The following is a 26,519-nucleotide window of genomic DNA, read 5'->3' on the forward strand; positions in this document are numbered from 1 at the left end:
AGGTGCTGCAAACAAGTCCCACAGAGCTCGGACGGCTGACAAGAGCAGAGGGAACACAGAACACGTGGCCACCGGAATGTCTAGACTTGTGGCCTGTTCACCCAGGCAGACAGTAGGAACAGGGAAGAATCTTGTCTCAGCCCACCTTGGAGAGGAACAAGAGAAATAAAATTAGCCCGAGAAGGGAGTGGCCTCTGTGATCTTAGTGGGCCATCTAAGCATGTCTACAGCCAGAGGGAAAAGAGGGTAAATGGAGATAGTAAGACCTGCGGCTGGGTGGTGAGGACACACACCACTAGTCCCAGCAGGGAGGCAGAGGCAGGCGAGTTCAAGACCAGCCTGGTCTACACAGCAAGTTCCAGGACAGTCAGGGCTACACAGAGAAACACTGTCTCAAAAAAAAAGATATGTAGCAGACAGAGTGTCCACAACCTAACCTATGAACGTGCCATGTTAATATGACAAAGGAGAATTAAGACTGATAACAAGATGACTGTAAAGTAGGGGGATTATCCTAGATTATCCGGGCAGGACCAATATAATCACTAAGGCACATACAGCAATAGCACCAAAGAGGGTCAGGAACCTTGTACAGAACATTCCAGGCCCCTGCCTGCAATAAACCTGGGTACCAGAGTCTAGAAATTTCTTTTTGTTCTTTTTTATTTTTCCAAGGCAGGGCTTCTGTAGACCAGGTTGGCCTTGAACTGACTGAGATATACCTGCCTCTACCTCCCAAGTACTGGGATTTTAAAGGCTACACCACCACTCAGCTTAGAATTTGTCTCCTCCTCTAATGCGTAGCACGCGGAGTTGTAGGCACATACTTCCCCGGCTCCTGGAGTGGTGCATGCCCTCTGACGACCTTCCAGGGACTCCCTGTATGCCCGCATGCCCTACATGCCCAGCCGATATGCCCCTTGCTCCCTTCCTTAGCCTACCTCACAAACATGGCGCACAACATGACCCCGTCTCACTCACAAACACTAAAAATCCTTCAGTTGTCTCTGAATCTCTGTCTGGCACAGATGATGCCCTTGCCACTCCAGGAAATCAAGCCAAAGCCTGAGCTGTCTGAGCTGTGCTACCTGTCGGGTCATCCTGTCTCCCAGTCAGGGTTCCCACGTTCCAGAAACTCGGGTGCACTTCTGGCCCCACCCTGTCACCACGGTCAGCTCCACTCTCACCACCTCTCAAACCCAGGTTCCCAAGATGCTTTTTTTCAGAGGTGGGGCAGGGGTTGGTTTTTCGAGATGGGGTTTCTCTGTATAGCTGTGACCATCCTAGAACTCACTCTATAGAGACCAGGTTGGCCTCGAACTCAGAGAGATCCACCTGCCGAGTGCTGGCATGCACCACCACTGAGAACTTTTCTTCTTTAAATCCTTTCTCCTCCTTTCATGGAGTAGGATAGGTAAATGTAAGCTGGGTGTGGTGGCACAGTCCTTTAATCTCAGCACTAGGGAGGTAGAGGTAGGTGGATCTCTGTGAGTTCAATGACAGCCTGGTCTACATAGTGAGTTCCAGGCTAGCCAGTGATATATGATTGAGACCCAAAAGAAAGAGAAATAACAAAGGGAAGGAGGGAGGGAGGGAGGAAGAAGTTCCATGGCATCAGGCTTGAAAGCAATAAAAGCAGAATGAAGCAGGCCAGGCAGGTACGTGAGGTCAGAGCTGCATGACAGGCACCCTCATGCTCCATCTTCGTACACCTCTGGGTAGAGCATGAAGTTCCAGTCTCCAGGCACAGCCTGCAGACCCATCATGCCTGACCTTGGAGTAAGCTATCAACCATGAAGAGAATGGAAAACTCTCTTCTCCCAGACTCTTGCTCGAGTCTTGTTCTGTCTACCTGGTGTATTCCTCCAAACTTCAAGGTTGAGCCGAAAGTCTCCTTCACATCCTGAACTCCTTCAGCCCTGCTAGGCTGCCAGCTTTTCCAATGGGAGCTACAGCGCTCACCATCACCCAGTGCTGAAACCATATGCTCCTCTCTGTCCATATTCAGCTCTCAAGGCGTGTTGGAGGTCCTGGAGGGCAGTCCCGGCCCACAGAACTACAAAGGTTAAGTGAGCAGGCGGGTCATTTTTGGAGAACTTAAGCACTCAAAGCTGCCAGCACACACTGACAGAGCAGAGTAAGGAATTAGTACGACCGAGAATTCACAGAGAAATGAAAAGGAAGTTGAAAGCACTCGGGCTTTCCAGCAGGACTGAGAGGCTCCTAAAGAGAAGCCTCCCTACCCTGTGGATTATGATGGCAAAGACATCTTGGCTTCTGCCCATGCCATGGATGCTCAGTATGCATCAGTGAGTTGCAATCTGCCTTCTGCAGGGGGAATACATGCTAGTCTGCAATCTCACCATATGGGAGCTTGGGCAATGCTTTGTTCCTTCCAGGGCCTGCGGACATCCAGGACTGCCTATCCCTAGGTCATCCATCTATTTGAAAGTAAAAGAGGAGCAGGACCATTTGCCCACAGGTTAAAAAAAAGTAACTTTGTTCAATTATATTAACTGATAACAAAATGGCATCTAACCCAATTTCTTTTAATCCATCACTTAATTGCTATCAAATATAGGAAGAAAAAAAGATGGCTAGTATTTATTGGCTAGCTACAGGCTCTCCAAAAATAAAAATAAAAACGGCACTAAAAACCTCCAGTAAAATTTACAGTAATAGACTGAACGATGTTCATAAAATATTTAGTATCCATTACATCTTTGATATTTGCTAGCTACTCTTTGGACAGTGATTACCAGGAAGTCAGAATTCTGCAAGCAGAGGACAGACGGGGTGAACTGCTGTGCCACAGCAGGGCAGATTGGCACCCAAGGGCTTGTGAGGAAGAATAACAAGGCGGCAGCTGCATGGGTTAGGTGGTTTCCAAGCTGGAAAGCGTTCTCTTGTGGTGCTGCACTGGGGATACAGAGAGCAGTGGTGGGTGCTGCACTAGGGGTACAGAGAGCAGCGGTCAAAACCACAAGAAGGAAGCATGGCGGTTATTAATTCATTAGCCTGCAATCACTATGAGATGCATGCAGGAAGTCTACAGAAAATGAGTCCTGACACTCAGAGGAAGTGGTGAGAATTATCTGGGTACTGGAAGACAACCTGTGAGTTTGGAGCTGGGGATCCACACAGTAGAGGAAGAAAGAGAACCAAGTCCCCTCTGTTGTGCGCTCACCTCCGCTTGTGTGCCACAGCACACACGTGCCCACAATACGTACAAGTAACCCACAAAATCAATAACTGAAAAAAAAATGTGATGTTTTTGTCTTGCGAGATGGGGTTGCTGTGTAGCCAGGCTCACAGCCAAAGCAAAAAAAAATTTTTTTAAATAAAAATCAGAGTGTTCCTTAAAAAAAAAAAAGACAAGAAGCATGGGAGATGGTGACAGCTGTGGTCCCAGCACTTAGCAGGCCAGGGCTAGAACATCTTGAGATCATGGCTACAGTGAGCTCTGGCCAATCTAAGCAACTTAGTGAGAACCTTAGTGAGATTTGTCCTAGTTTTAAAACGAAGGGGTGACGTGTATGAGGCTGAAGCAGGAGTTCAAGGCCTGCCTGGGCTACATCAAACAGCAAGATCCAAGGGCCAGTGAGAAGACTCATCAGGTAAAAGCGCTGGCCACACAAACCTGACGACCTGAGTTCCAGCCCTATAATCTGCAGGCATCTGTAATCACAACACTCCTAACGCAAGCTGGGAGGCAGCTGCACAACTACCCGGAAGTTCTCAGGTCACGTGGCCCGAAGCACGGAGCAGCAGCGAGAGAACCTACCCAGGTGGAAGAACAGACTCCTCAAAGTTGTGCTCTGACCCCCCACATGTCAGTATGTAGTTACCCACACATCACATATCTACACACACATGCAACACTCTCCCCCCAAATAAATCCTGGGAAAAAAATTCACAATCCTATCAGAAAGAACAAAGCGGTAGAGATGTCTCCGAAGCCAAGAGCATGACCGCTGCTAGGGTGGACCAAACTCAGTCCCCAGCTCCAGGGCATGACCGCTGCTAGGGTGGACCAAACTCAGTCCCCAGCTCCAGGGCATGACCGCTGCTAGGGTGGACCAAACTCAGTCCCCAGCTCCAGGGCATGACCACTGCTAGGGTGGACCAAACTCAGTCCCCAGCTCCAGGGCATGACCACTGCTAGGGTGGACCAAACTCAGTCCCCAGCTCCAGGGCATGACCACTGCTAGGGTGGACCAAACTCAGTCCCCAGCTCCAGGGCATGACCGCTGCTATGGTGGACCAAACTCAGTCCCCAGCTCCAGGGCATGACCGCTGCTATGGTGGACCAAATTCAGACCCCAGCTCCAGGGCATGACCGCTGCTAGGGTGGACCAAACTCAGTCCCCAGCTCCAGGTCAGGCTGCTCACTCCCCTGTGCCCAGTTCCAAGGCAATCCAACACCTCTGGCCTCTCACTTGTACAAAAACCACAAAGATCACACACATACACACAATTTAAAATAATTGTTTTTAAAGGATAAGGGACAAAAGGCAACACTAGGGAAACCTGGACCATATATGGAAGATCAAAAAACATGGCCCACATGCAACGGTGACAGCAAAGTCAGGGAGCATTCCTCCTATTTTTCAAAGACATCCAGCCCAATGAGTTACTTAATATGAAGAGCAGAAAGTCAGTCAGGTGGTCTCTGTGAGTTCAAGGTCAGGCAAGGCTGCCCAGTGAACTCGTACTCTAACAAGTTTAGAGGAAGGAACGCAGTCACTCAGGTGTCCACAGCACACATGTGGAGGTCAGAAACAACTTCAGCAGGTGGACCTCTCCTTCTACTAGGTGGGCTCAAAAGCAGAATTCAGGCCATTAGGCCTGGTGGCAGGCACCTTTACCTATTAACCCATCTCACCAGCCCCTTTTTATTGTTTTTGTAAGATGGGGTCTAATATAGCCCAAGCTGGTCTCAAATGCATCTCACAGCTAAGGATGACCATGAAGGCCTGCTCCTACCTCCACCTCCCTGTGCCGGGGCTACAGGTAAAGCTCGCCACCCTTTACCCTGACTGTAATCTGGACCACGGCAGCTGTGAGGCCCAGCCTGCCGCCCTTGACTCCGACTGTTATCTGGACCATACCAGCCGTGAGGCCAGAGAATGAGGTTCTCTGGGAGAGGTGAATCAGCTGCAGCCAATAGGAATCCTCTCAGCATGGCCGACCTGTCAGGAACCACAATATTCAAAGGAAGAAAACATAGGTTCTGGTAACAGTGGGTACTAGAAGGAGGCCTGAACAAACACATCCACATACGGCTTTGGGAACTTGTCCTGGTCTCCAAAAGGAATATCTAGCAATGATTCCACGGAGTAATGAAAACGCCTAAAAAGAAAATGCCCCTGGATATCAGGGTGAGAAAGGCCACTGTGGTGGTCTGAGTGGTCAACAGGGAGTGGAGATATTTGAAAGGATTGGGGGTGAGACCTGGAGAAAGTATGTCACTGGAAATAGGCTTTGAGGTTTCCATGTTAAACCCAGCTGTCTCCCCGTCTGCCTGCAGATCAGGATGAAGCTCAACTATTTTCCAACACCGTATCTGCCACAGCTATTGCCATGCTTCCTGTCGTGACAGAGGATCAAATCTCTGGAACTGTAAGAAAGTCCCAATTAAATGCGTTCTTTCATAAGTATTTAAAAGAGTTGCCTTGGTCACGGTGTCTCTTCACGCACTAAACAGTGACTAAGATGCCACCTAGTCTCAAATCCCAAACATCTGGGCTGCAACCATGCCATTCAAACCTTCCTGCTCTAGGCAAGGAGTCAGAGGAAGGGCTCCCAGCACATCAGCACATCCGACCAAGCTTAGGATTTGCACTGCGCTGTCCCTGATGCTGCGGCTGAGATGGGGTCCTCTGGATCAGCAGTCACACACAGCACAGAGGAAAGGGAAGACAGGGAACATCACCTGGCATTCTGACACAATCAATTCAGGCAGCAGATGCAAGACGGGACAGAGGGAGCCTCTCACACACCTGCAGCACCTGCACCCTCACAGGCCCCTCCTCCACAGGATGCCTTGCAGGGCAGTGGCCTCCCACACCACTGCAGAGCCTGTACCTCTGCCAGCTCCTGCTCACTGATGCTTCGTGGGGCGCTGCGCTTCTTCTTCACACTCGGCTCTCCTGTGGTGGTCCGGCCATCCCCTCTGGCATAGCTGTGCACAGTGAGAACTCCTGTTGTCTCCTGGCCTTGGCAAGAGACAGACTCGCTGGTTTCAGAATCTGAAGAAACTGAATCCTGAGATGAACTGGAGCCCAGGCTGGAAGAGGGTTTCTTTTTGGAACCCGAGAAGACAATGCGTCCTCCCATGGATGCAGGATTCACAGAGAGGTCCAGTGCAGCTGCTTCAGGCTCATCCTCCTCATCCTCCTCTTCCAGTTTGACATTCTTCAGCTCTTCAAATTTGACTTCAGTGGGGTCAGAGTAATCTGAAACACAGGTGCACATCAGGCAGAGCCAGCGTCCTTGTTGAAAGCAGGACGGCAAAGTCTAACAACCGACCAGCCACCGTGAGGTCAGGGACTCAAACCCAAGTCCTGGCTGTAAGTTACTACAACTCACACATGGTAGGGCTATGAGCAAGGGCTGCTGCTGTTCCTCACCAGGCCTGTGGGCACAGCAGAAGCCCAGCTGCAAAAGTGCAAAGAAACCTGCTAAGAGCCAGCCGTATTCCAAAGCACAGGTCACAGCACAGTAACACAGTGCTCTCTAGCCAGACAAACCTCACCATAGTAAGCAGATTCTTCAAGCCCATGAGAAGCTTGTCCCTAGGAAATCCAGACTTGGTGCCTATCTGAGTTACCTGCTCCAAAACCACCATGAACCTACAGCACTTGTGGGTCCTCCAGGCTCCAAGCGAGCAAACACTCCAGGGGCAGGCAGTCTGATTGGGTAAATACACTGTAGTCTTGCAGCATGTAGTTATATTTAAGTAAGACTTTTAAGCTGGGCATGGTGGTGCTTGCCTAGAATCTTAGCATTTGAGAGGCAGGAGGGGGTCAGGGTACAGAGCAAGACAATGACTCAAAACAAACCGAGCCTGGCAGCACATGCCTATAACCCCAACACTCAGAAGCCTGAGGCAAGAAGATCGTAGTTCAAAGTTAGGCTGGGCTACACAGTGAGGCCTTGCTTCAAAAACCAATAAGCCAAGTATGGTAGTACATGTCTTTAATACCAGCGAGACAGTCAGACCTTGTGGGCTACACGGAGAGTTCCAGGACAGCCAGGGATACATAGAGCCTACCTCAAAATATTAAAAATAGAAAAGAACAACTAAGAGCCAGAGAGATAGCACAGCAGGCAAAAGCACAAGCCTCACGAGCCTAGGTTCAATCTGGGAACTGACGGAAGCGTGAAAGGGGAACACGTCCCACCAAGATCTCCTCTGCGGTGTGCGCGCACACACACACAGGGATAGACAGGAGAGCTCATATACACATAAAGCACATGTAATAATAAACAAACCTTTGTTATTGTTCTTTTCCCCCCCATTTTTTGAGACAGATTCTCACTGTGTAGTCCTGGCTGTCCTGGAACTCGATATGTAAACTAGGCTGGCCTCAAACTCTCAAAAGATCCACCTGCCCCTGCCACTCAACTGCTACGATTACTTGGCCCCATAACTAAAGTTTTAAATAATAGATAGAAATAAAACGGAGCATCCTTATGGTATCCCACCTCTCTTATCCAGCCTGGCCACACACTGCATCCGTCCTTCCAACCCATATCAAATTCGGAGGAAAGCACCAAGGGCTCCCAGAGACAGAGCTTCCCATCACCAGGGCTGGCCTGGCTCTTCCTCACGGAGATGCCCTGGCCACACCTGCCCACCTCATATTGCTAAAATCACCTTCACGGAAGCCTTTGGTCTTTGCTGTTTCCTTGAGCCTTGTCCTCTCTGTCTGGCTAATCTACGTGCCCCTAAGCAAAATGCTTCTCACATTCCAGTACAAGCCTGCTCACAACCTGACGCTCACAGACCTGACTTTCACGTTTCGCTGACCCTGCAACTCAATACAACACTGGCCCTCCAACAGACAGGTATCAGTTAGGGCTGTGGACAAACCAGCACTGTCAGCTCACCTGGAAAAGGAAGGCCATCCTCAACTTGCCGCACGGAGCTATGGGTGGGTCTCACTGGGGCGAGGGTGGCCTGGCACTCCGTCAGCTCATATTGTCCAGAACTCAGCTCTTCCTTGGGGAAGAGCTCACTCTGGCTCACCTCCTGTGGTATTTCAAGACAGACTCGGTGTCGCTTTGTCCCTATTCGGTGCTTGGCCAGGCTGCAAGAGAAGGCAAACCTTCTAGAGCCCATATGTTCACCCATTCCCCCAACGCATTCACACATACCGACACACAATCCAAAGCAAATGGGCTCTCACCTCCCAGCCCCGTCCATCAGCTGGATAGTGTAGACACTACTGCCCACCTTGGACACCTACTATGAGGACCGAGATGGGGCATGCAGAATACCTGGTGGGCTACCTAGCCTAGACCAGGAAGCCCCACAATGTCCCTCCCATCTTTCCCATATGTGCACAGACCCCAATAAGAGATGTCACTCCTTATTCCCGAGCTGGTGACTCTAGCTCCTACCACCGTGTTTCTTTCAAAAGACACTTAGGGGACACTGAGGAGAACTGCCTCTGGGCACAGCCCAGGCTCACTATCCTCATTCCTTAGCAAAGACCACAAGGAAGCTCTGGGGTCATCAGCGCTATGGCTTCCAAAGCCTTTTCAAGACCTGCCTGTATGCAGTGCAAATGGCACAGAATACTCAAACTGTGGCGGCTGCCTCCTTCTCCCACGCCCACCCACAAGCCTGCCCAGTACCTTCTCTTCACATCTCCCTCCTCTCCCTGCTCGACCCCTTCCATGTCCTCCTCTGGGCACTCCTCATCCCCGGTTCTTGGGGGCAATCCACTGTCCTTCAGAAACTCGGCAGCTTCTGGAGTGGGCAGAGTATGGTCGATAATGGTGTTGTCCTTCCCAGCTTTCCAGAGTTTGTAACGCTCGGGCTGGAACCTCCTCACAAACACGTCCATGGAGATCTTCACCATATCCTTTCTGCAGGAGCACTGCCAAAGGAGCGCAAGAGTGAGGCCGCCTGTGGGCACTGCCTCTCCCTCCTGCCTCCACCCTCTATGCAGATTAAAGCATTAGGAGGTTTGAAACCACACTGCTGGGGGCAGGATAGGACCAAATACATTTTTTTTTCTGATTTTTTTTTTTTTGAGACAGGGTTTTGCTACAGCTTTGGAGCCTGTCCTGGAAACTAGCTCTTGTAGACCAGACTGGCCTCGAACTCAGAGATCCACCTGCCTCTGCTTCCCAAGTTCCAGGATTAAAGGCGTGTGTCACTACCACCTGGCTATTTTTTTTTTAATTAAAGGGAAAAAAGCCACAAATGGTGACATACACATAAATAAACAAAACACAGGAGACTGAGGCAAGAGTTTGAAGCTAGCCTGGGCTACAATGGGAGTTCAGGGCTAAAGGGTGAAACAAACAAGAAAAGCCTTATGGACACACATGCTGACACTCCCACATATTCCCAGCAACTGTTCCAGCTGCCAACAGTTCAAAAATAAAAACGTTTTGAGAAGAATGTCCTCAATCAGACATTTTTGGCCATGGTGTTACAGAAGAAGTCAAGGCTTACCAGCACAGCTTGCTTGCCGTACTCAATCCACCGACGGGTAGCAAAATTGGTAGACTCGGCACAGTTGAAGCCATGGTTGAAGCCAGCATGGTAACCATAAGGGAAAGTGATCATAAACTCGCCAGCTTCTTGGGTCACCTGAACAAAAGCAGATTTGAAGCAGCCACCACACGTGGCAGAGGCCAGAACTGGGCTCCTGCGTGTTTCTTTGCCACCACTAAGCCAATCAACCAAGGATAAGTCCACACTGCTAGGTCTTGAACGGCATGCATGTGAAGAGCCTAACTAACCATTCCTCCCAGTTAATGCCGTGTGGGAAAGCTGCCGCCCGCAGCAGCAGGACAGCACACGAGCCACCACCCTAGAGATGGGAACAGGACTGAGTGAAACTCCGCCCAACAAAGTTGAGAGGGTGCTTCTGAGCCAGCCCATGGCCCTCTCAGAAGAGAACAGGAGGCTCACCTTGTCGAAGGGAATGCCATACTTCTTCAGCATTAACGGGGAAATCAGGGTCATCTTGTGCCGCAGAAAGGCCTCACAGCTCTGAGCGCTTCCCGGGAAAAAGCCTGTTGGAGAGGAAGGTGGGTTTGAGTTAAGAGGAGGCTCTGCCCAAGCTCGGGATCCTGAAGTCACTGCACCTGCAGATCTCAGGAATGGTAAGGACAGCCATCAGAGTGAGCAGCGAGGGGCTACAGTGCTGGCTCAGCAGTTAAGAGCACTCACTGCTGGGTTCCCAGCACCCACGGCGGACAGCTCACAAACACCTATAACTCCAGTTCCAAGGACTCCCACACCCTCTTCTGGGCTCCACAAATGGTACTTGAACAGATACACAGCACACTCAAGCATGGAAATTAAAATTATAGTGAACAAACAAAAACAAAAAATTGGGGGTGGGGGTTGTGACTGTGTAGCCAGGGACTCGCAGAGATCAGTCCGCCTCTACTGGATTGAAGGCATGAGCCACCATGCCTGGCCAAATAAACAAACAAACAAACAAATAAATAAATAAAAGAAAAGGGGAAAAAAAGTGGTGCTAAAAGAGCGAGCCCTGTGGTGAGCCCCGCCCTCCCAGGGGGAGGGTACCTGGGTAATCAGATTCTGGCAGCTCTCAGATACTCAAGCCACCTTAGTTCACAGAGCTGAGAACTACTTCCGAGCTTCTCCAGGCCCTGAAGACTGAGACTTCGCCCCCAGTCTCCCGAAGGTAACACAGCACATCTACAGTTTGATTACTCAGGATCTCTCTCTCTCATACACACACACCTACACATACACCTAAACACAACACAATTTGGGCTTTCACATTGGGAACTTGGGGAGGAGAATCTGACCAAGTCACCTCCTGGTTGAGGTTGGGGGAGATGAAGACACAGTGAGTAGGAAAAGGACCGAGAACTCCTCAGACAGACTGGGAAAGGCTCAGACTGGCCTGTCCACTAAGGTGGATCTGGGAGCTGAGCTCACACACCCCACCCCACCCCACCGTAGGCCTGTAAAAGGTCACAGGTCATCTGACCACAGAGAAGGGATGCTTCAGGGCAGGGAGCTAGACTGGAGAAGGCTGATCCTGTATCTGGAGGGGATGCAGTACCTTTGGCAAGACGTTCCAGGCGTTTCCCATGCTCAGGTGGAACAGAATACCTGCAATCACATGATAACATCAGACACCAGCAGAAGACAAGGGAAGGAAGTGAGGGACTTGCTCTCACTCACAAAAACCTCGAAGGAAACACAAGATCCTGAGGGTTCCCAGTGCAAAGAAACAACAAATGTTTGAGGTGATGGGTATGCCAAACACCCAGCCTGACTCTATCCATCACGTACATGTACTGAAATATGCCACTATGGCCCATAAATATGTACAATCACTATGTGCCAGCTAAAAATAGGGGGGGTTGAGACAAGAACTCACTATGCAGCCCTGTCTAGCCTGGAACTCGATATGTAGATCACGCTAGCCTCAAATTCAGAGACCTGCCAGTCTCTGTCTCCCTAGTACTGGATTAGAGGTGAGTTCCACCAACCTGGACTTCTAAGCACACGTAGCCTCTGTCAATCCAAGAGCTCGGAGCGTGCAGGTCAAGCCTGTGTCCCCCATTCCTGCTGCTATGCCAACCTCCTCCATTCCACCCAGTTCTGCCCTCTTTCTTTCCAGGCCTCGGCCTAGGTCTCGTATTCTAAAGCCTTCTCTGTCCCCAGCCTGCCTGCGTGTCCTCCTGGGGACCTTCCTGGGGCTTTTCCTTCACCGCCCTGTCTGTCACGTTTCTGCTTCGGTGTGTCCTGCCTAGGCTATCTGCAGGCTGAGGACTGCCCACGAGCAGTACTGCTGTCACTGGCCGCGCCGAGAGTGAGAGACACGCCAGCACACAGGACACGGAGCCAGTTAGTGTCCCCCTAAGATGAGGAAAGCAGGAACATGCTCAGCCACAGCTTCATTTGCTGCACACCAAATCCCTTTTCCATCAGCAAGGAAATCTTCCAAACACACCAAGGGTAAATTTAACAAATTCCCCAGGAACTGGACACGGTGGTGCACGCCTTGGATCCCAGTCCTTGGAAGGCAGAAGCAGGTGAATCTTTTGAGTTCAAGGCCAGACTGATCTACAGAGTTCCAGGACAACCATGGCTATGCTACATAAAGAAACTGTCTCAAAAAGCAAAAGAAAAAAAATTCGGGGGCTGGAGAGATGGCTCAGAGGTTAAGAGCATTGGCTGCTCTTCCAGAAGACCCTGGTTCAATTCCCAGCACCCACATGGAAGCTCACAACTGTAACTCCAGTTCCAACACCCATGGCAAAACACCAATGCACAGGGCTGGAGAGATGGCTCAGTGGTTAAGAGCACTGTCTGCTCTTCCAGAGGACCCGGGTTCAATTCCCAGCACCCACATGGCAGCTCACAACTGTCTGAAGATTCAGTTGCAGGGGATCTGACACCTTCACACCAATGCACATAAAATAAAGTTTATTAAATTAATCTAAAAAATATTTAAAAAAAAAACACCAATGCACATAAAATAAATAAATTCTATTAAAAAAGAAAAGTCAGCAGCCCTGTGCTAATGGAAGGGGGCCCTAACTACAGGCTGATTTTACCAAGACTTGGGCTCTCCGAAATGCAGGTAATTGATGCTGTACAAATCCATGTCTTCCGTATGCCAGGCGAACGATGTCTTCCACATGCCAAAGTACAGGTATGGGGTGTTGACGCCCTCAATGGTAATGCCACTCTCCTTTTCCACCAGGTCCAGGATGGTCTTCAGCCGGCCGATATTCCACTCATCAACATGCTGCAAGGAAAGAGCAGCCAGGACACACATTTAGATGTGGGGGCCTCGGGCAAGCTGTTACTGCTGACTAAAATGTGGCACGTCAAAACCACCACATCCGAAATAGATAGATAGCCAGGCATGGAAGCGCACACCTTTAATCTGTGCATTCAAGAGGCAGAGGCAGGGGGATCTCTATGAGTCTGAGACCAGCCTGGTCTACATAGCAAGTTCTAGGCAGCCACGTATACATAGTTAGACCCTGTCTAGAAAAAAAGGGGGTGGGGAGAAGGAAGGATGATGGATAGGCAGATGGATGGAAGGTTTGTAGGTAAAATTAGAAAACAAAAAACACAAGTTGAAAAAAAATGAAGTAAAATTTAAAAATAGTTAAGGGCCAGCAAAAAGGCCATCAAGCCTGACGGCCTGAGTCAATGCTCAGAACCCACACTGTGGAGAGAACCGAGCTACTCTCAAAGTTGCCCTGACCACATCCTTTCCCTACATCCTATGGGCATCTCGGAGCCCCTCTTCTAGGCCGGTTCTGGATTGCTGTGCCCTGCAGCCATCACCTTCTCGGCTCTCCACCCCCGTGTGTCCTTCCATGTGCACCTTGGCACCCACTTCCCTCTGGACCTGTCCCTTCACCATCCTGTCACCTGCCACAAGTGATGCCCCACCATCCACGCTGACATCAACAAACTTGGTATTAAAGTCGATCTGAGATAATCCCTGAAAAGCATTATATATAGGCTTTCTCATTCTCCCAAAGACAGACCCAAACAGTCCCCCTTCCACCATAGTAAGGCAATTTGGTAGCCCAAAAAAGCACTACACACCAAGCCAGGAAAAGCGGTTAAAATAGCTCCTATTGCAGAATCTCACCGGAGAGCTCTGAGATCCAAATATACTTCGCCTTTCCCGTCCCCACCTTTTCATTTGATTAGTCAGAGCTTCTTCCTGCAGAAAGCACACTGCTCCCTCTCCCAAAGCCTCATTTTCTATGATCTACCCCCCTTTCAAGAACTCATCAGCTACCACCCACAGACTATGCACAAGTCTTGAAAAGGACACCACAGCACCCAATTCACATGCAGAGTGCGAGACTGCAAAATTCAGTCACACGCAGACCTGCAAGGAGGACCAGAGGACAGCAAGACAGCGGAGGGGCATTGGCTTGTTCTGCCCTTTCACCAGCAGCAAAGCACCTACTGTGTGCCCGTCAGGGTACCTACTGTGTGCCCGGCAAACACTATAGGGGTCTTCGTGGTCTCACCTTTTCATAGAGAGTACCATTCACATCTGCACCGTAGATGGGAGGATTGAATGTGAGGTTTTTCCAGTATTTACGCTCAAGTTCTTCAAATTCACTATATCGTGGGGTACAGTACCTTTCAAAAATAAAATAAAGATGTTAATCACTTACAGATGTGGTGGTTTGAATGAGGATGGCCCCCATATTTGAATAGTTGGCCCCAGTTGGTAGAACTGGGAAGGATTATAAAGTATGGCCTTACTGGAGGCTGTGTGTCCCTGGGGGACAGCTTGGGAGCCTCCAGAGCCTCTGTCCATGCCCCAGTGTGCTCTCTGATCCCTCTTGCCATCTGAAATGTTCATTCCCAGCTGTCCCTGCCACACGCCTTCACTCTGCCACCCTGAACTCTAACCCTCTGAAACCATAAGCCCAATTAAACACCTCTTTAATAAGATGTCTGGTCACAGTGCTTTATCACAGCAACAGAAAGGTAACCAGGACAGGAAGGATAAGGTTATCAGGTATTATCAACTGTAAGATACAAGCCACTAGTCCAGGATCATTTCAAAAGAACAATACACCAGGCTCGGAACGTGGCTCAGTTGGTCACAGTGTTTGCCTAGCACATACAAAGCTCTGCTTAAAACTAGGCGTGGTGGCACGCACCTGCAACCTCAGGACTTGAAGAATCAGAACAAGGTCATCCTGTTTCGTGAGACACTGACTTACAAAAAACTGGGCTGAAGAGAAGGCTCAGCAGTTAAGAACATGTACTACTGCTCGGTGGTGGTGGCGCACGCCTTTAATCCCAGCACCCGGGAAGCAAAGGCAGGTCCGTGAGAGCTCAAGTTCGAGACCATCCTGGTCTACAGAGCTAGTTCCGGGACAGGCTCCAAAGCTACAGAGAAACCTTGTCTCGAAAAACCAAAATAGAAAAGAAAAACCAAAAAGCAATCGTCAAGGCAAGCAAGATGAGTAGTTAAGAGCACTGGCTGCTCCTCCTTTGGCTCCCAGCACCACATGGTGGCCCACAGCCCTCTCTAACTTGGCTTCCATGGAATCTGACGCCCTCTTCTGGCCTTGGCTACTACTTGGTAAACAAGCAAACATGCCTGCAAACACCCTTATACATAAAATAATAAGTTTAAAATTTAAAATCATATTTCTCCCTTTCTTCCCACTTTTCTTTAATAGATCTGTATTTGTTCTGCTTTATAAAACAAACAAGCAAACAATCTTGGCCTTCTAAGCCCTAAAGCAGCCCCATTTGCACACTCAGGAGATCAGATAGAATCACCACGTGAGTCAGAGCCAGCCTGGGTTACCTGGGTTACAGTGAACTCCAGGCAGAGCTAACACACAGCATTTCCCTCTGGAGGCCCTGGACAGGAGGAAGCTGGGGGAAGGTCACAGGCACAGAGGAGGACCCACTCTCCCTTAGGAACACAATATCCTCACCTCTCTGGAGAGGGTGCTGCACCCTGCAGATTCTGGAGTGATGCAGGAGGATGAGCTTACAAACATAAAAACCAAAGACAAAAATCCAGCCACACCCACACACCAACCCAGCCCTCCGGGATATAGCGAGCAGCAGCCTGGATGCACCAACAGCAAGGCAGCTGCTCCTAACAGCTGCTGTCTTCCCAGCATCCTCTCGGAGTCTAACCCACAACAGATAACGGGGCACTGAAAACAGTACTCAAGAAAATTACTTACCGACGACAGAAATAAGGGACAAAAAGCTTTTAATATATTAGGGTAGAGGGTGGGAATGTAGCTCAGTGGTGAAAAGCTTGCGTGAGGCCTTGGCAAAACGCACAAAAAGCAGATTAAAAAAAAAAAAAGCACACTGGGATGAAGGTGATAAGCTGGGTAATTTAACATAAAATTACATGAAGAAAAAAAATGAACAAAAAAAAACTATCATGTGTTGACAAACAGAGATGACAGGAGGTTGGCTGCTCTTGTAGAGGGCCCAGATGGGATTTCCCAGCACCCACATGATGGCTCAACACCTTCTGCAGCTCTAGTCCCAATGTCCTCTTCTGGCCTCCACAGGCACCGGACATGCATTTGGCGCACATACATACATCACGCAACACATCCATACACACATGCAAGCTTTTTAAAAAGAAAAAGAAAGAGAGAGAGAGAGAGAGAGAGAGAGAGAGATAGATATGACAGAGAGGAGCATGAAGCCTGGATGGGCCCCGTGTGGAAAGCAAGCTGGGAAGCTCGGCCCAGGGCACAGCTGAGAGTAGACATGAAGGACGGCTTAGACCTTCGTCCACAGCACGGCACACTTCTTCAACGGACTTCTGCATAAATTCACTCCCTGGCCAAAAAGCTGGCCAGCAACGTAGATGTTTTAAGAGTTATCAACAAACCCATAAGATCTCAATTGGAACTAGGACAGGTAAAAACAAAAACACAAAGAGGAGTGAGGGAGGCTACGATAAGGTGTCCTGAATGTGTCCAGGTGTGAAGACGGAAAACTCAAGACCTAAAACCAACTGCCAGGCTGAAATCAAGATGTGTGGACCAACAAGACTCGAAGAATGAAGAAAGGAAAAGGGAGGGATTCCCCGGGGGTCCTCAGGGTTGAGAAGCAACATAGTCAGTGAGAAGCTCAAGAGCAGCAACCGGGAGAGCAGAGTGTGATGCCAGGAACAACGCCTCTATTCTCCGGGAGACTTAGAGCTGAATCTTAGTAAGAGGCAAAGGAGAGAGCGACCGCAAACAACAAAGTAAGCAGACCCTGGGAAGAGAAGACGGCGAAAGCAATCGAGGAGGCTAGCAAACAGGAATCAGCTTGGCAATTTTCACTCCTCTCTTGTGAGCACCCGCACAGCGGGGAGACAGCGCTGACCGCACAAGACAGACACAAGGGGAACAAGCAGGCGGCATGGACAGACACAGGAAAAGGTCCTTCTGCCTCACCTCTGACTTCCTGCTCTACAGCTGTCAAACCCGTGCCATGCCGCTGAGGCTGGGGCTGCGGACTGTGTGTCTGTCTAAGAGGCCCTGGTTCCATCATCAGCACCAACAAAAAAGTTTTTAATTAAAAGGCAAAAACAGCCGGGCAGTGGTGGCGCACGCCTTTAATTCCAGCACTCAGGAGGCAGAGGCAGGAGAATCTCTGTGACTTCCAGACCAGCCTGGTCTACAAGAGCTAGTTCCAGGTCCGGCAACAAAGCACACAGAGAAACCTTGCCTCAAAAAACAAAAATAAATAAGTAAATAAATAAAAAGCAAAACAAAAAACAAAAAAAGGAGGCTGAAGAGTTGCCTCAGCAGTTAAGAGAATTAACTACTTGTCCAGGGGAATTGGGTTCAGTTCCTAGCACGCACATGGCAGCTCACAATTGTCTGTAACTCCAAGATCTGACACCCTCATACAGACATACATGGAAGCAACACACCAATGCATATAAAACAAAAATAAACCAATTTAAATAAATAAACAAACAAACTCTACTGTAACTGGGGCAGAGATGACTCAGTAGCTGAGTGCACTCACTGATCTCGCTAGGGCCTTGAGGTCACTTCCCAGCACCCACACTGAGTAGCCTCCAACTGCCTGATTCTCCAATTCCACTGACACCCTGTTTTGCAGGGTACCTACATGCTAGTGTGGATACAGAAACACACAAACAAATAAAAATAACTCTTGTTTTTTAGACTTGGGAGACATACAGCCCTTGTTGGCCAAACTTTCTCTATAGACCAGTGTGACCTCAAACCCCGAGATCTGCCCGCGTCTGCCTCCCAAGTGGCATGATTAAAAGTCATGCACCACCCTGCTGGGACACTAAAATAAGTCTTTTGGATTTTTTTTTTTCGAGACAGGGTTTCTTTGTGGTTTTGGAGCCTGTCCTGGAACTAGCTCTGTAGACCAGGCTGGTCTCGAACTCACAGAGATCCGCCTGCCTCTGCCTCCCGAGTGCTGGGATTAAAGGCGTGCGCCACCACTGCCCGGCAGTCTTTTGGATTTTTTGGGGGGTTTTGAGACCAGGCTGGCTTCAATCTGCCTCCTGAGTGCTGGCACTGAAGGCGTGAACTACCACGCCTGGCTTAAATAAAATCTTTAAAAAAAAAAAAAAAACTTCAGTGATTAAGAGCACTTGTTGCTCCAGCAGAGAACCCAGGGTCAGTTCCCACCCAGCACCTGAATAGCACTCACAACTATCTGTAACTCCAGTTCCATGGAATCAAACTTCCTCTTCCGGCTTCCATACACACGAGGCATGCAAGTGTTACACGGACATACATGTAAACAAAATACCTACACACTAGAATAGAAAAGTTAAAAAAAAAAAAAGCCTTATATTAGTGATGAGAAAACAGAAGGGCTTTATATAAGAAGGACCAGCAAGATGCTTTACCAGGTAAAGGGACTACCTCTAGATTCGGTAGTTTGATCTTTGGGACCCATTTGGCAGAAAGAGAGTAGAAATTCTTCTGATTTCCACACAAGTGCCAGGGCATGAATGCTCACATAGTCCCACAATAAGTACATAATTTTAAAAAACCTTTTTTAAGAACAAGGACAACAGGGCAATGGTGGCACACACCTTCAATCCCAGAATTCAGAAGGCAGAGACAGGTGGATCTCTGTGAGTTTGAGGCCAGCCTGGTCTACAGAGAGAATTCCAGGACATCCAGGGCTACATAGTGAAACCCTGTCTAATAAAAAAAGAAAGAAAGAAAAGAGAAAAAGAAGAAGCCATGGACAAGTTTAACCTGTAATCTCAGCAGCCAGAAGTAAAGGCAGAAGGCTGAGGAGGTTATCCTCAGCTACGAGATGAACTAGAAGCTAGCCTGTCTTAAAAAAAATAATAATAAAGTAAATAAAAATGTTTAAAAAGTAAAGAATGCAGAGAGGTTTTTAGACTGTAACATAGCACCTTGAGGAGGAAATTCTTCCATAAAAGGAGCAAAAAGGCCAATAAATAAATGCCAGGCGGTGCTGTCACACACCCTTAATTCCAGAGAGACAGGAAGGTGGATCTCCGAGTTCAAGGCCAGCCTGGTCTACCTACCTATACACACACACACACACACACACACACACACACACACACACACGAGTGAGTTCTAGCACAGCCATGACTAAACAGAGAAACCATATCAGAAAGAAAGAAAGAAAGAAAGAAAGAAAGAAAGAAAGAAAGGAAGGAAGGAAGGAAGGAAGGAAGGAAGGAAGGAAGGAAGGAAGGAAGGAAGGAAGGAGGGAGCAGAAAGAGAAACTGATGCCTGACCCAGAGGAAGCATTCCTCAGTGACGTGGCAGCACCCTTGCACTGCTAAGAAGAAGCAATCCTGGGGCCACAAAGACAGCTAAGCAGGCAGAAGTACTTTTTGGCACGCCTGATGGTCTGAGTTCGACTCCCACAACTCATGTAAAGGTGGACAGAGAGAACTGACTCCTGAAAGTCGTCCTCTGGCCTCTGTATGCACGTGTGGTGTGCCGAGGCCTACACGCACTTGCCCATAAATAAAGTAAAACCAGACAGATGTGATAGTGTGCCTTTAATCCTGGGGCACAGAGGCAGCAGCAGGAGAATCTTTCTGAGTTCAAAGTCAGCCTGATTTACATATCCAGTTCCAGGCTAGTCACAGCTACACAGATACCCTACCTCAAATCAAATAAAGTTACCAAGTGGTGGTAGGACACACCTTTAATCCCAGCAGTTGGGAGGCAAAGGCAAGTGGATTTCAGTAAGTTCAAAGCCAGCCTGGTCTACAAAGCGAGTTCTAGGACAGCCGGGACTAGTCCACAGAGAAGCCCTGTCCCAAAGAATAGAGAGAGAGAGAGAGAGAGAGAACACAGAAAGAAAGAAAGAAAGAAAGAAAGAAAGAAAGAAAGAAAGAAAGAAAGAAAGAAAGAAAGAAAGGTAGGTTTACATTTTTCTAAAAAGAAGCAATTCTAGGCTAGACGATAAGATGGGAAAGTATTCTACTTACTGGGCCTAAAGCGCATGCCTCTAAGTGCTGTGCTTGGAGGATGAGGCAGCCTAGGCGACACAGCAAAATGTGTCTCAAATGCAAAGCAGAAAATGAAAAATAAAGCAAAAGGTACCACCACTCACTTATCGCTATTGGCGATCTTTCGGAACTCACGAACGGTCATGGCTTTCTTCTGTATGTTGTACTGAGTGAAGAGTCCAGACTGACCAGTCACCAGCTGCTGGATGGGTGCAGGGATGACGAGGTCATCAATATCATCATAGGATGTTCGTGGCTTCCACTCCTTGGGAGGAACGACCTATAGGGAACACAGAGATGGAGGCAGATGAGAACCTAGCAAGCCAGGATCCAGAATATAAGCCACCATCCAAACCAGCCATCCATTTTACCAGAAAGTAACTCTGACGTGATTACCCATGTTTCTCCAAACCCAGGACGTCACACTGTCAAGCTAACACTGACCACCATATAATCTAGCTCATTAATAATCTAAGCAGAATATTATATTATATATACATATGTTATATCATATAGCACATAATATTTTGCTTATGATATGTATTATGTCATATATACCATATAAATGTGTCTCATTATATATATTTATATTATATACAATGTACTACTCATACAAAATATAATCTATAATATTTGTATGTATTGTTCATATATGCAAATATATTATATAATATAGTATGTATAGTAATCTAAGCAAAACATTACTTGTAAACCTATACACCTTATCAGGTTGAAGAGTTGATTCCTGAACAGCCGGGGCTCTTTAGCAACAAAGCCACCGAAGCAGGTGTGCTGGCCGAGGCCTGCCAGCCTAGTACTCCAGGCTGTCTCCTGTTTGAGACCAGCATAACTGCCTAGTCCACACTAAGCTAGATTATGCTACCAGGAAGACCCTGCCTCAACCAAGAAAACAGTAATTAACATGCTTTCGTGGAAAAAAAAATGGATATGCATCATAAAAATCTAAACAGCTTTTACCAAAAAACCAAATAAGCATGTGCATGTATCAACCCTCCCCCGCAGGTGCTGAAGGCCACACTGTGGGCCCTGCAGGTCTTAGCACTAGTGACCCTCGCAGCTGCCAGTCCCACTTAAGTCAAGCTTTCAGGAGTCTCAGAGAAGACCCCGTGGTCCAAGGCCAGTCCTCAGCTTTGGAACTAAGTCCTTGGTTTTCATGCATATATTTTTCTCCTTTTTTTTTTATACCGAAAAGTAAGGGCTGGAAAAATAGCCTGAGGGACTGGACGTGGTGGCCCAACACCTTTAATCTCCACATTTGGAGGCAGAAGCCAAAAGGTCTTTGAGTTCGAGACTAAGCGAGTCTACAGAGTGAGCTTCAGGACAGTCAGGACTACACAGAGAGACAGCTCAGTGGTATAGGGTGCTAGACTGAACCTTCAGTACCATGAAAAGCAAAAGTCAAAAGCAAACACATACACACGGGAGAGAAGTTAAACCTGGAACAAAACGTCTTCACTGAGTTCAGACTTTAGCATCAGTTTCTGGAGGGTTCGTCCAGAAATACAATCTCTTTCCTGTGGGGGACTCAGAAAACTTTGAAGGGCTGACTTATGGGGGTGGTGAGGATGGCCCTAACTCAGTACAAACCAGAACTCAGTTCTAAACTACAAAGACCAGAAGACTCATGGGGTCTGGCCAGTACGTTCTCAAGTGCCCATGGGAAACCAAATTCTATGAAGTGCACAATGAGAATGCAATGAGAGAAGATAGGTGGCCTAACAACCAGGGGCAGGTAAAATCCTGTGCAGCCCCCAGCCTGCACAAGAGGCCTGAAGCCCGAGGTCAAGCCTGGAGACACTGGCTGTAGATTTACCTCTCCTGCCTCATCACCTTCAGAGTGCACTGTGCACACTGATCTTAGCAAGGATTAGCTGCACCCTAACTCTCAGTACAACTCAGTTCTGGCCTTCATTTAGAAAAAAAAAATAAAGATAGATAGATAGATACATAGATAGATAGATAGATACATAGATAGATAGATACATAGATAGACACATAGATAGATAGATGTGTGTGTATGTGAGTGTGTGTGTATGTGTGTGTGTGCGCGCGTGCATGCCGCCCATGTCATCTTTACTGGGGGAGGGGAAGGGACAGCATTAATTCTATGCAGAGAGAGAGAAAATAAGTGCAAACCAGAAACTAATTTCCAACTACAAAGACCAGCAATGCTCTTGTAATGGCCACCTAAGCAGGTGAGGTGCACGCTCCTTACCTTGGCTAGCCCAGCCCGATGAGCTCCTTGGGATTCAATGTAAGCAATGTATCTGCTGAAGTTCCGGAACTCCTCCATTGTGGGGTAAAAGGTCATTATCCGAGCGCTGGGGTTCAAAGTTTCCGATTCGGAAGCCATTTTCTCCTCTTTTGAGGGTTGATTTGTTTGGATAAAAAAGCTGAAGTAGTTAAAGGAACAAAATTAAACAACAAGGAAACTGCCTCTAGCACAGTTATTTAAATGAACTAGAAGCAGGGGTACAATCCTTTCTGGTTAAAAGGAACCCAAGGAAGCCATAAAGTGAGCCTGTAATCCCAGCACTAGCGACGAGGCAAGATCAAGAGTCTGGAAGTCACCTCTACAATAAACACACTCTGTCAAGCCAAGCTCCCCCTGCCCCCCGCAAAAAAAAAAAAAAAAACCAAAAAACTGATGTGCCAGGTGGCGCACCCCTTTAATCCCAAGACTCAGGAGGCAGTGGCAGGTAGAGCTGAGTTTGGGGCCAGCCTGGTCTACAGAGTGAGTTCCAGGATAGCCTGGCAACCCAGAGAAACCCTGTCTCAGAAAACCAAAACAAACAAACAAAACCTTGATGTATCAAAACTGCATATATAGAGATTTCACTTGCTATGTAGACACTGTCTCAGTCTCAAAAAACCAAAAAAAAAAAAAAAAAAAGAAACTATCATTCAGTTACTGGTCCTATGTAAAAACACAGCTGACCTACATATCTTTTAATTCTACCCTGATTGCTTCAAGTTACTCCCTCATCTATGTAGCTCTGGCTATCCTGGAACTCCATATGTAGACCAGGTTGGCCTCAAACTCAGAGATCCACTAACTCTGCCTCCCAAATGCTGGGATTAAATGTCTGTGCCACCACCCAGCAGTAATTGCTTCATTAAACGACAACATGATCTAAAACAGCCTCCTATGGGTTCTTCCCCAGGGCACAGCTTCACAACAGGACTTTACGTTTCTGAAAAGTAACTGGGCTGAAGGTTATAAAGTTTCACAGTTAAATACTTGGATGTTAAGAGTATGCTATGGGTTTAGAACATTGCACACCTTTAATCCCACCACTGAGACAGGTGGATCTCTGTGTTTGAGGCTACACAGAGAAACCCTGACTCGAAGTGAAAGAAAAAAAAAAAAACCATACGCATACAACACTACAGTGAAATTGTTCTCCGGAGATCAAAACAGCTTCAGCAGTACTCAATAAAGTCAAGCTTGGCTCAACTGTACTGGAAGCAGGATTCCCGGGACAAAATTTGAACAGGCAGTGGGCAATACAGAGCAAACTTCCTAACTGTAGAGGGAAAATCCATCTTTTTGAATGAAGACCTCAAATAGGTGGGCAGACCCTACTCCCATTGCTAGTAATACAACATATCACCACAACTGGAGAAAGACAGTGCACATTAAAAGGAGCCAGTTCAGAAACAAAACTAGTAAGTCCTTTACTGTACCTCCTCACCCACAGCCCAAGAGTTCTGCTTCGCCAAAGCCACTGCCACTCCTACTACATGGGAGGAAACTGCCTATAACCTTCCTGCAACCTAGTATAGGTTTGGGAGGCAGGCTGGAGTAAAACCGTCCGAGACAGCAGAAAAGACAAACAACGCCAGCGTAACTCAGGTGTTTTTTTCAGGAACTTTGCATGACAGGCATACTGTTATCCCTGTTTTACATACCAGGAAACGTGCTCACAGTCCTGTCCCCCACCCCACCCCAGGCACCTTTCACCACCGTCTGCTACCTCAGCCCTAATACCCACCTGAACTAAATCCTTTGCCAATAGAATATTCAAGTGTGCAGGAACCTGAAGCCTATTCGACCTGGGGGACTTTTCCCTCTAAAACAAAAACTTCAAAATACTCTACTTTTGAAATTTTTACAAAAATATAAATACCAGACTGGGGCCCCTCCCCTGGGCTTCAAAGGGGGCCCTAATTCATCGTCTCTGACCCTGTTTATCTTTGTGTGCCCAGAACCCAGAACAATGCACGCCACAAAGTAGATACTCAGTAACTGCTGAATAAACTCATTTCCTTCGCTCACTTCAATGGATCATCCCGTTTCTTTAACGCTAGGGTTCCCTTCCTGCAATACACTCCCTAGGGGAAATCTGGTCCGGGACACCTTCCCACCCGCATTCAGCAACAAAGCAGAGTCCAGGGCTCTTAGAGCGTCGGTTCCAGAGTGAAAACTCCGAGTACTGATCCGGTCTCTGCCACTTTTTAACTACATGACCTTGGCTGTGTGAGTAGGCTGGATGAATCTCAGTTTCTCCACCTGTAAAATGGGGATCCCAGACCCCTGCCTTGCAGGATCGCTATGATTAACTCAGATGATGCAAGCGAAACCTAGATACTAGGCCCGGTACTTAAAGCACTCCGTAAAGGCAGCTGTTGCTAACACTGACCTGAAACTCCCGCAATCTCTGCCCCCGCAGCCACCCCCGCGGCATCCCTCCCAAAGCAGCCCTGGTTCCCGGTGTCCCCGCACCTCACCACTTACACACACTGCCCCTCCCGGCCCCACCGCCTAGGCGAGGGAGGCCCGGCCGCAGGAAGAAGAAAATAAGGCCCGGTGGGCCCGCCCCCCTCTCCCGACGTCCATTGGCCACTAGAGATTGGAAACGACCAATCACAGAACTCACTTTAGAAACTCCCTTTTCTATTGGTCAAGAAACATGCCGATCACTTAGCAGAAAAAGACCCACCCCGCCACCCTCCCCCACCGGAGATCACGATCGCGGTTGTGGCAGCATCAAACCCAAAGGGATCCAAAGCCCGATGGCTCTCACCAAAAGCCTAAAGCCCTGTCAGGGCTCAGGCTCGTCTTTTGCTGCCGCCACTCGCCGGTCCCACTGTCTTTCTTGAGGGCGAAAGACAAAGCTCCGCCTCCTTTAAAGTCGGACTCTGCGCAGCCTCACAGAGTCCCATAGTAAACCAATCCCAGGATGACTTTAAGCCCTCACCCAGCCAATAAACGCTCACTACGGCTCCTCACCGTCTGTGACTACGAGCCCGTTTAGCCTATAAGAGCCTGCTCAGGCTGTTGCCAGGAGAAAACGCTGAACCTCTCGGGACTGCGGCCACTGAGCTTCTGAGCTGGATCCGGAGTTGGCCAATCAGAAGCTGAGTCAGACCACCATAGCTAATCAGGGTGGAAAGAGGCGAGTACCCCGAAATGGGCCGGCCGGTTGGGGATGGGCGAGCAGGTGGTTATAGGATGTTCCTAGCGAAAGGATTAGCCTGTTTTCTAGGAGTAATCCCTTTGCTTAAGATGTAAAGGCGATGGAGGATCTCCGGGAAAGTTTCAAAAGTAAGGCGTTCCGAGAACGTGACCAGCCTGTCCGGGTTTGTCCAGGACTCTCAGGTCTGCAAGTCCTACGTTCTCAGAAGTCCTTCACCAGCTGGCAAGGTGGGGCAGTTAAGGAGCTGCTCCAGAAGAAGGAGCCCTTGGGGGTCATTAGGACAGGACCTGAAGGATGATATCCCTGGAGTTCTTAAAAAGCGGCTCCCCTTGAGCAAGGATTTAAAGTTATTAACAGCTCTTGGGGCGAAAAGGGTGATTCTGGGTATCATTAGAGGCACTTTAGAAAGAGATCCCTAGAAGTCATTAGGAGTGGTTCCAGAGAGTTTGTGGGCTGCCTAAAGGAGTTCCCAGATTGTCAAGGACGACAAGGAAGGAGGTGTTAACAGGATACTCTTATAGATCAGATAAGAAAAAGAACTCACAGAGGAATAAAACGTGAACAGAAATTCCCATAGCACTGGGAAGAATTGTATTGTGAACTGTTTTCAAAACTAACTGGTGTACGCCTTTAATCCCAGCATTTTCGAGGCCTAGTCAGGCGGATCTCTGTGAGTTTGAGTCCGGTCTGGTTTACAAAAGAGCTAGTTCAGGACAGAAAGGACTACACAGAGAAACGCTGGGGGGTGGGGGATAACAAGACACATCTCTGTCCAGAGAGATGACTGAGAGAGGAAGAACACAAACCTTCTGATCTGAAGTTAACCAAGGAAGGAGAGAACCAACATTCCCAATTCACAAGTTGCCACAAC

General features: G+C 48.3%; 1 protein-coding gene across 4 annotated transcripts in view; it reads right to left on the reverse strand.

Annotated features, from left to right (window-relative positions):
• The window catches only part of Kdm4a (lysine demethylase 4A), a 45,643-nt gene extending 20,261 nt beyond the window's left edge, over nucleotides 1–25,382 (reverse strand). The window contains exons 1-11 of one of the 4 annotated variants that reach the window (XM_075947007.1): nucleotides 25,109–25,382; nucleotides 22,444–22,621; nucleotides 20,312–20,487; nucleotides 14,242–14,356; nucleotides 12,793–12,986; nucleotides 11,289–11,338; nucleotides 10,157–10,260; nucleotides 9,695–9,832; nucleotides 8,866–9,110; nucleotides 8,116–8,315; nucleotides 6,088–6,458 (exon numbers count right to left, since the gene is read on the reverse strand). In XM_075947007.1, the coding sequence (XP_075803122.1) occupies nucleotides 6,088–6,458; nucleotides 8,116–8,315; nucleotides 8,866–9,110; nucleotides 9,695–9,832; nucleotides 10,157–10,260; nucleotides 11,289–11,338; nucleotides 12,793–12,986; nucleotides 14,242–14,356; nucleotides 20,312–20,487; nucleotides 22,444–22,581 (1,731 nt within the window). In that variant the 5' untranslated portion in view covers nucleotides 22,582–22,621; nucleotides 25,109–25,382. Of the gene's footprint in view, nucleotides 1–6,087; nucleotides 6,459–8,115; nucleotides 8,316–8,865; nucleotides 9,111–9,694; nucleotides 9,833–10,156; nucleotides 10,261–11,288; nucleotides 11,339–12,792; nucleotides 12,987–14,241; nucleotides 14,357–20,311; nucleotides 20,488–22,443; nucleotides 22,622–24,223; nucleotides 25,057–25,108 lie in introns of those variants that run through there. The other 3 variants (XM_075947006.1, XM_075947009.1, XM_075947008.1) reach the window with 3 other exon arrangements.
• Nucleotides 25,383–26,519: the final 1,137 nt, after the last annotated feature.

Source organism: Microtus pennsylvanicus, chromosome 13 (assembly GCF_037038515.1).
Source record: "Microtus pennsylvanicus isolate mMicPen1 chromosome 13, mMicPen1.hap1, whole genome shotgun sequence".
NCBI classification, from domain to species: Eukaryota; Metazoa; Chordata; class Mammalia; order Rodentia; family Cricetidae; genus Microtus; species Microtus pennsylvanicus.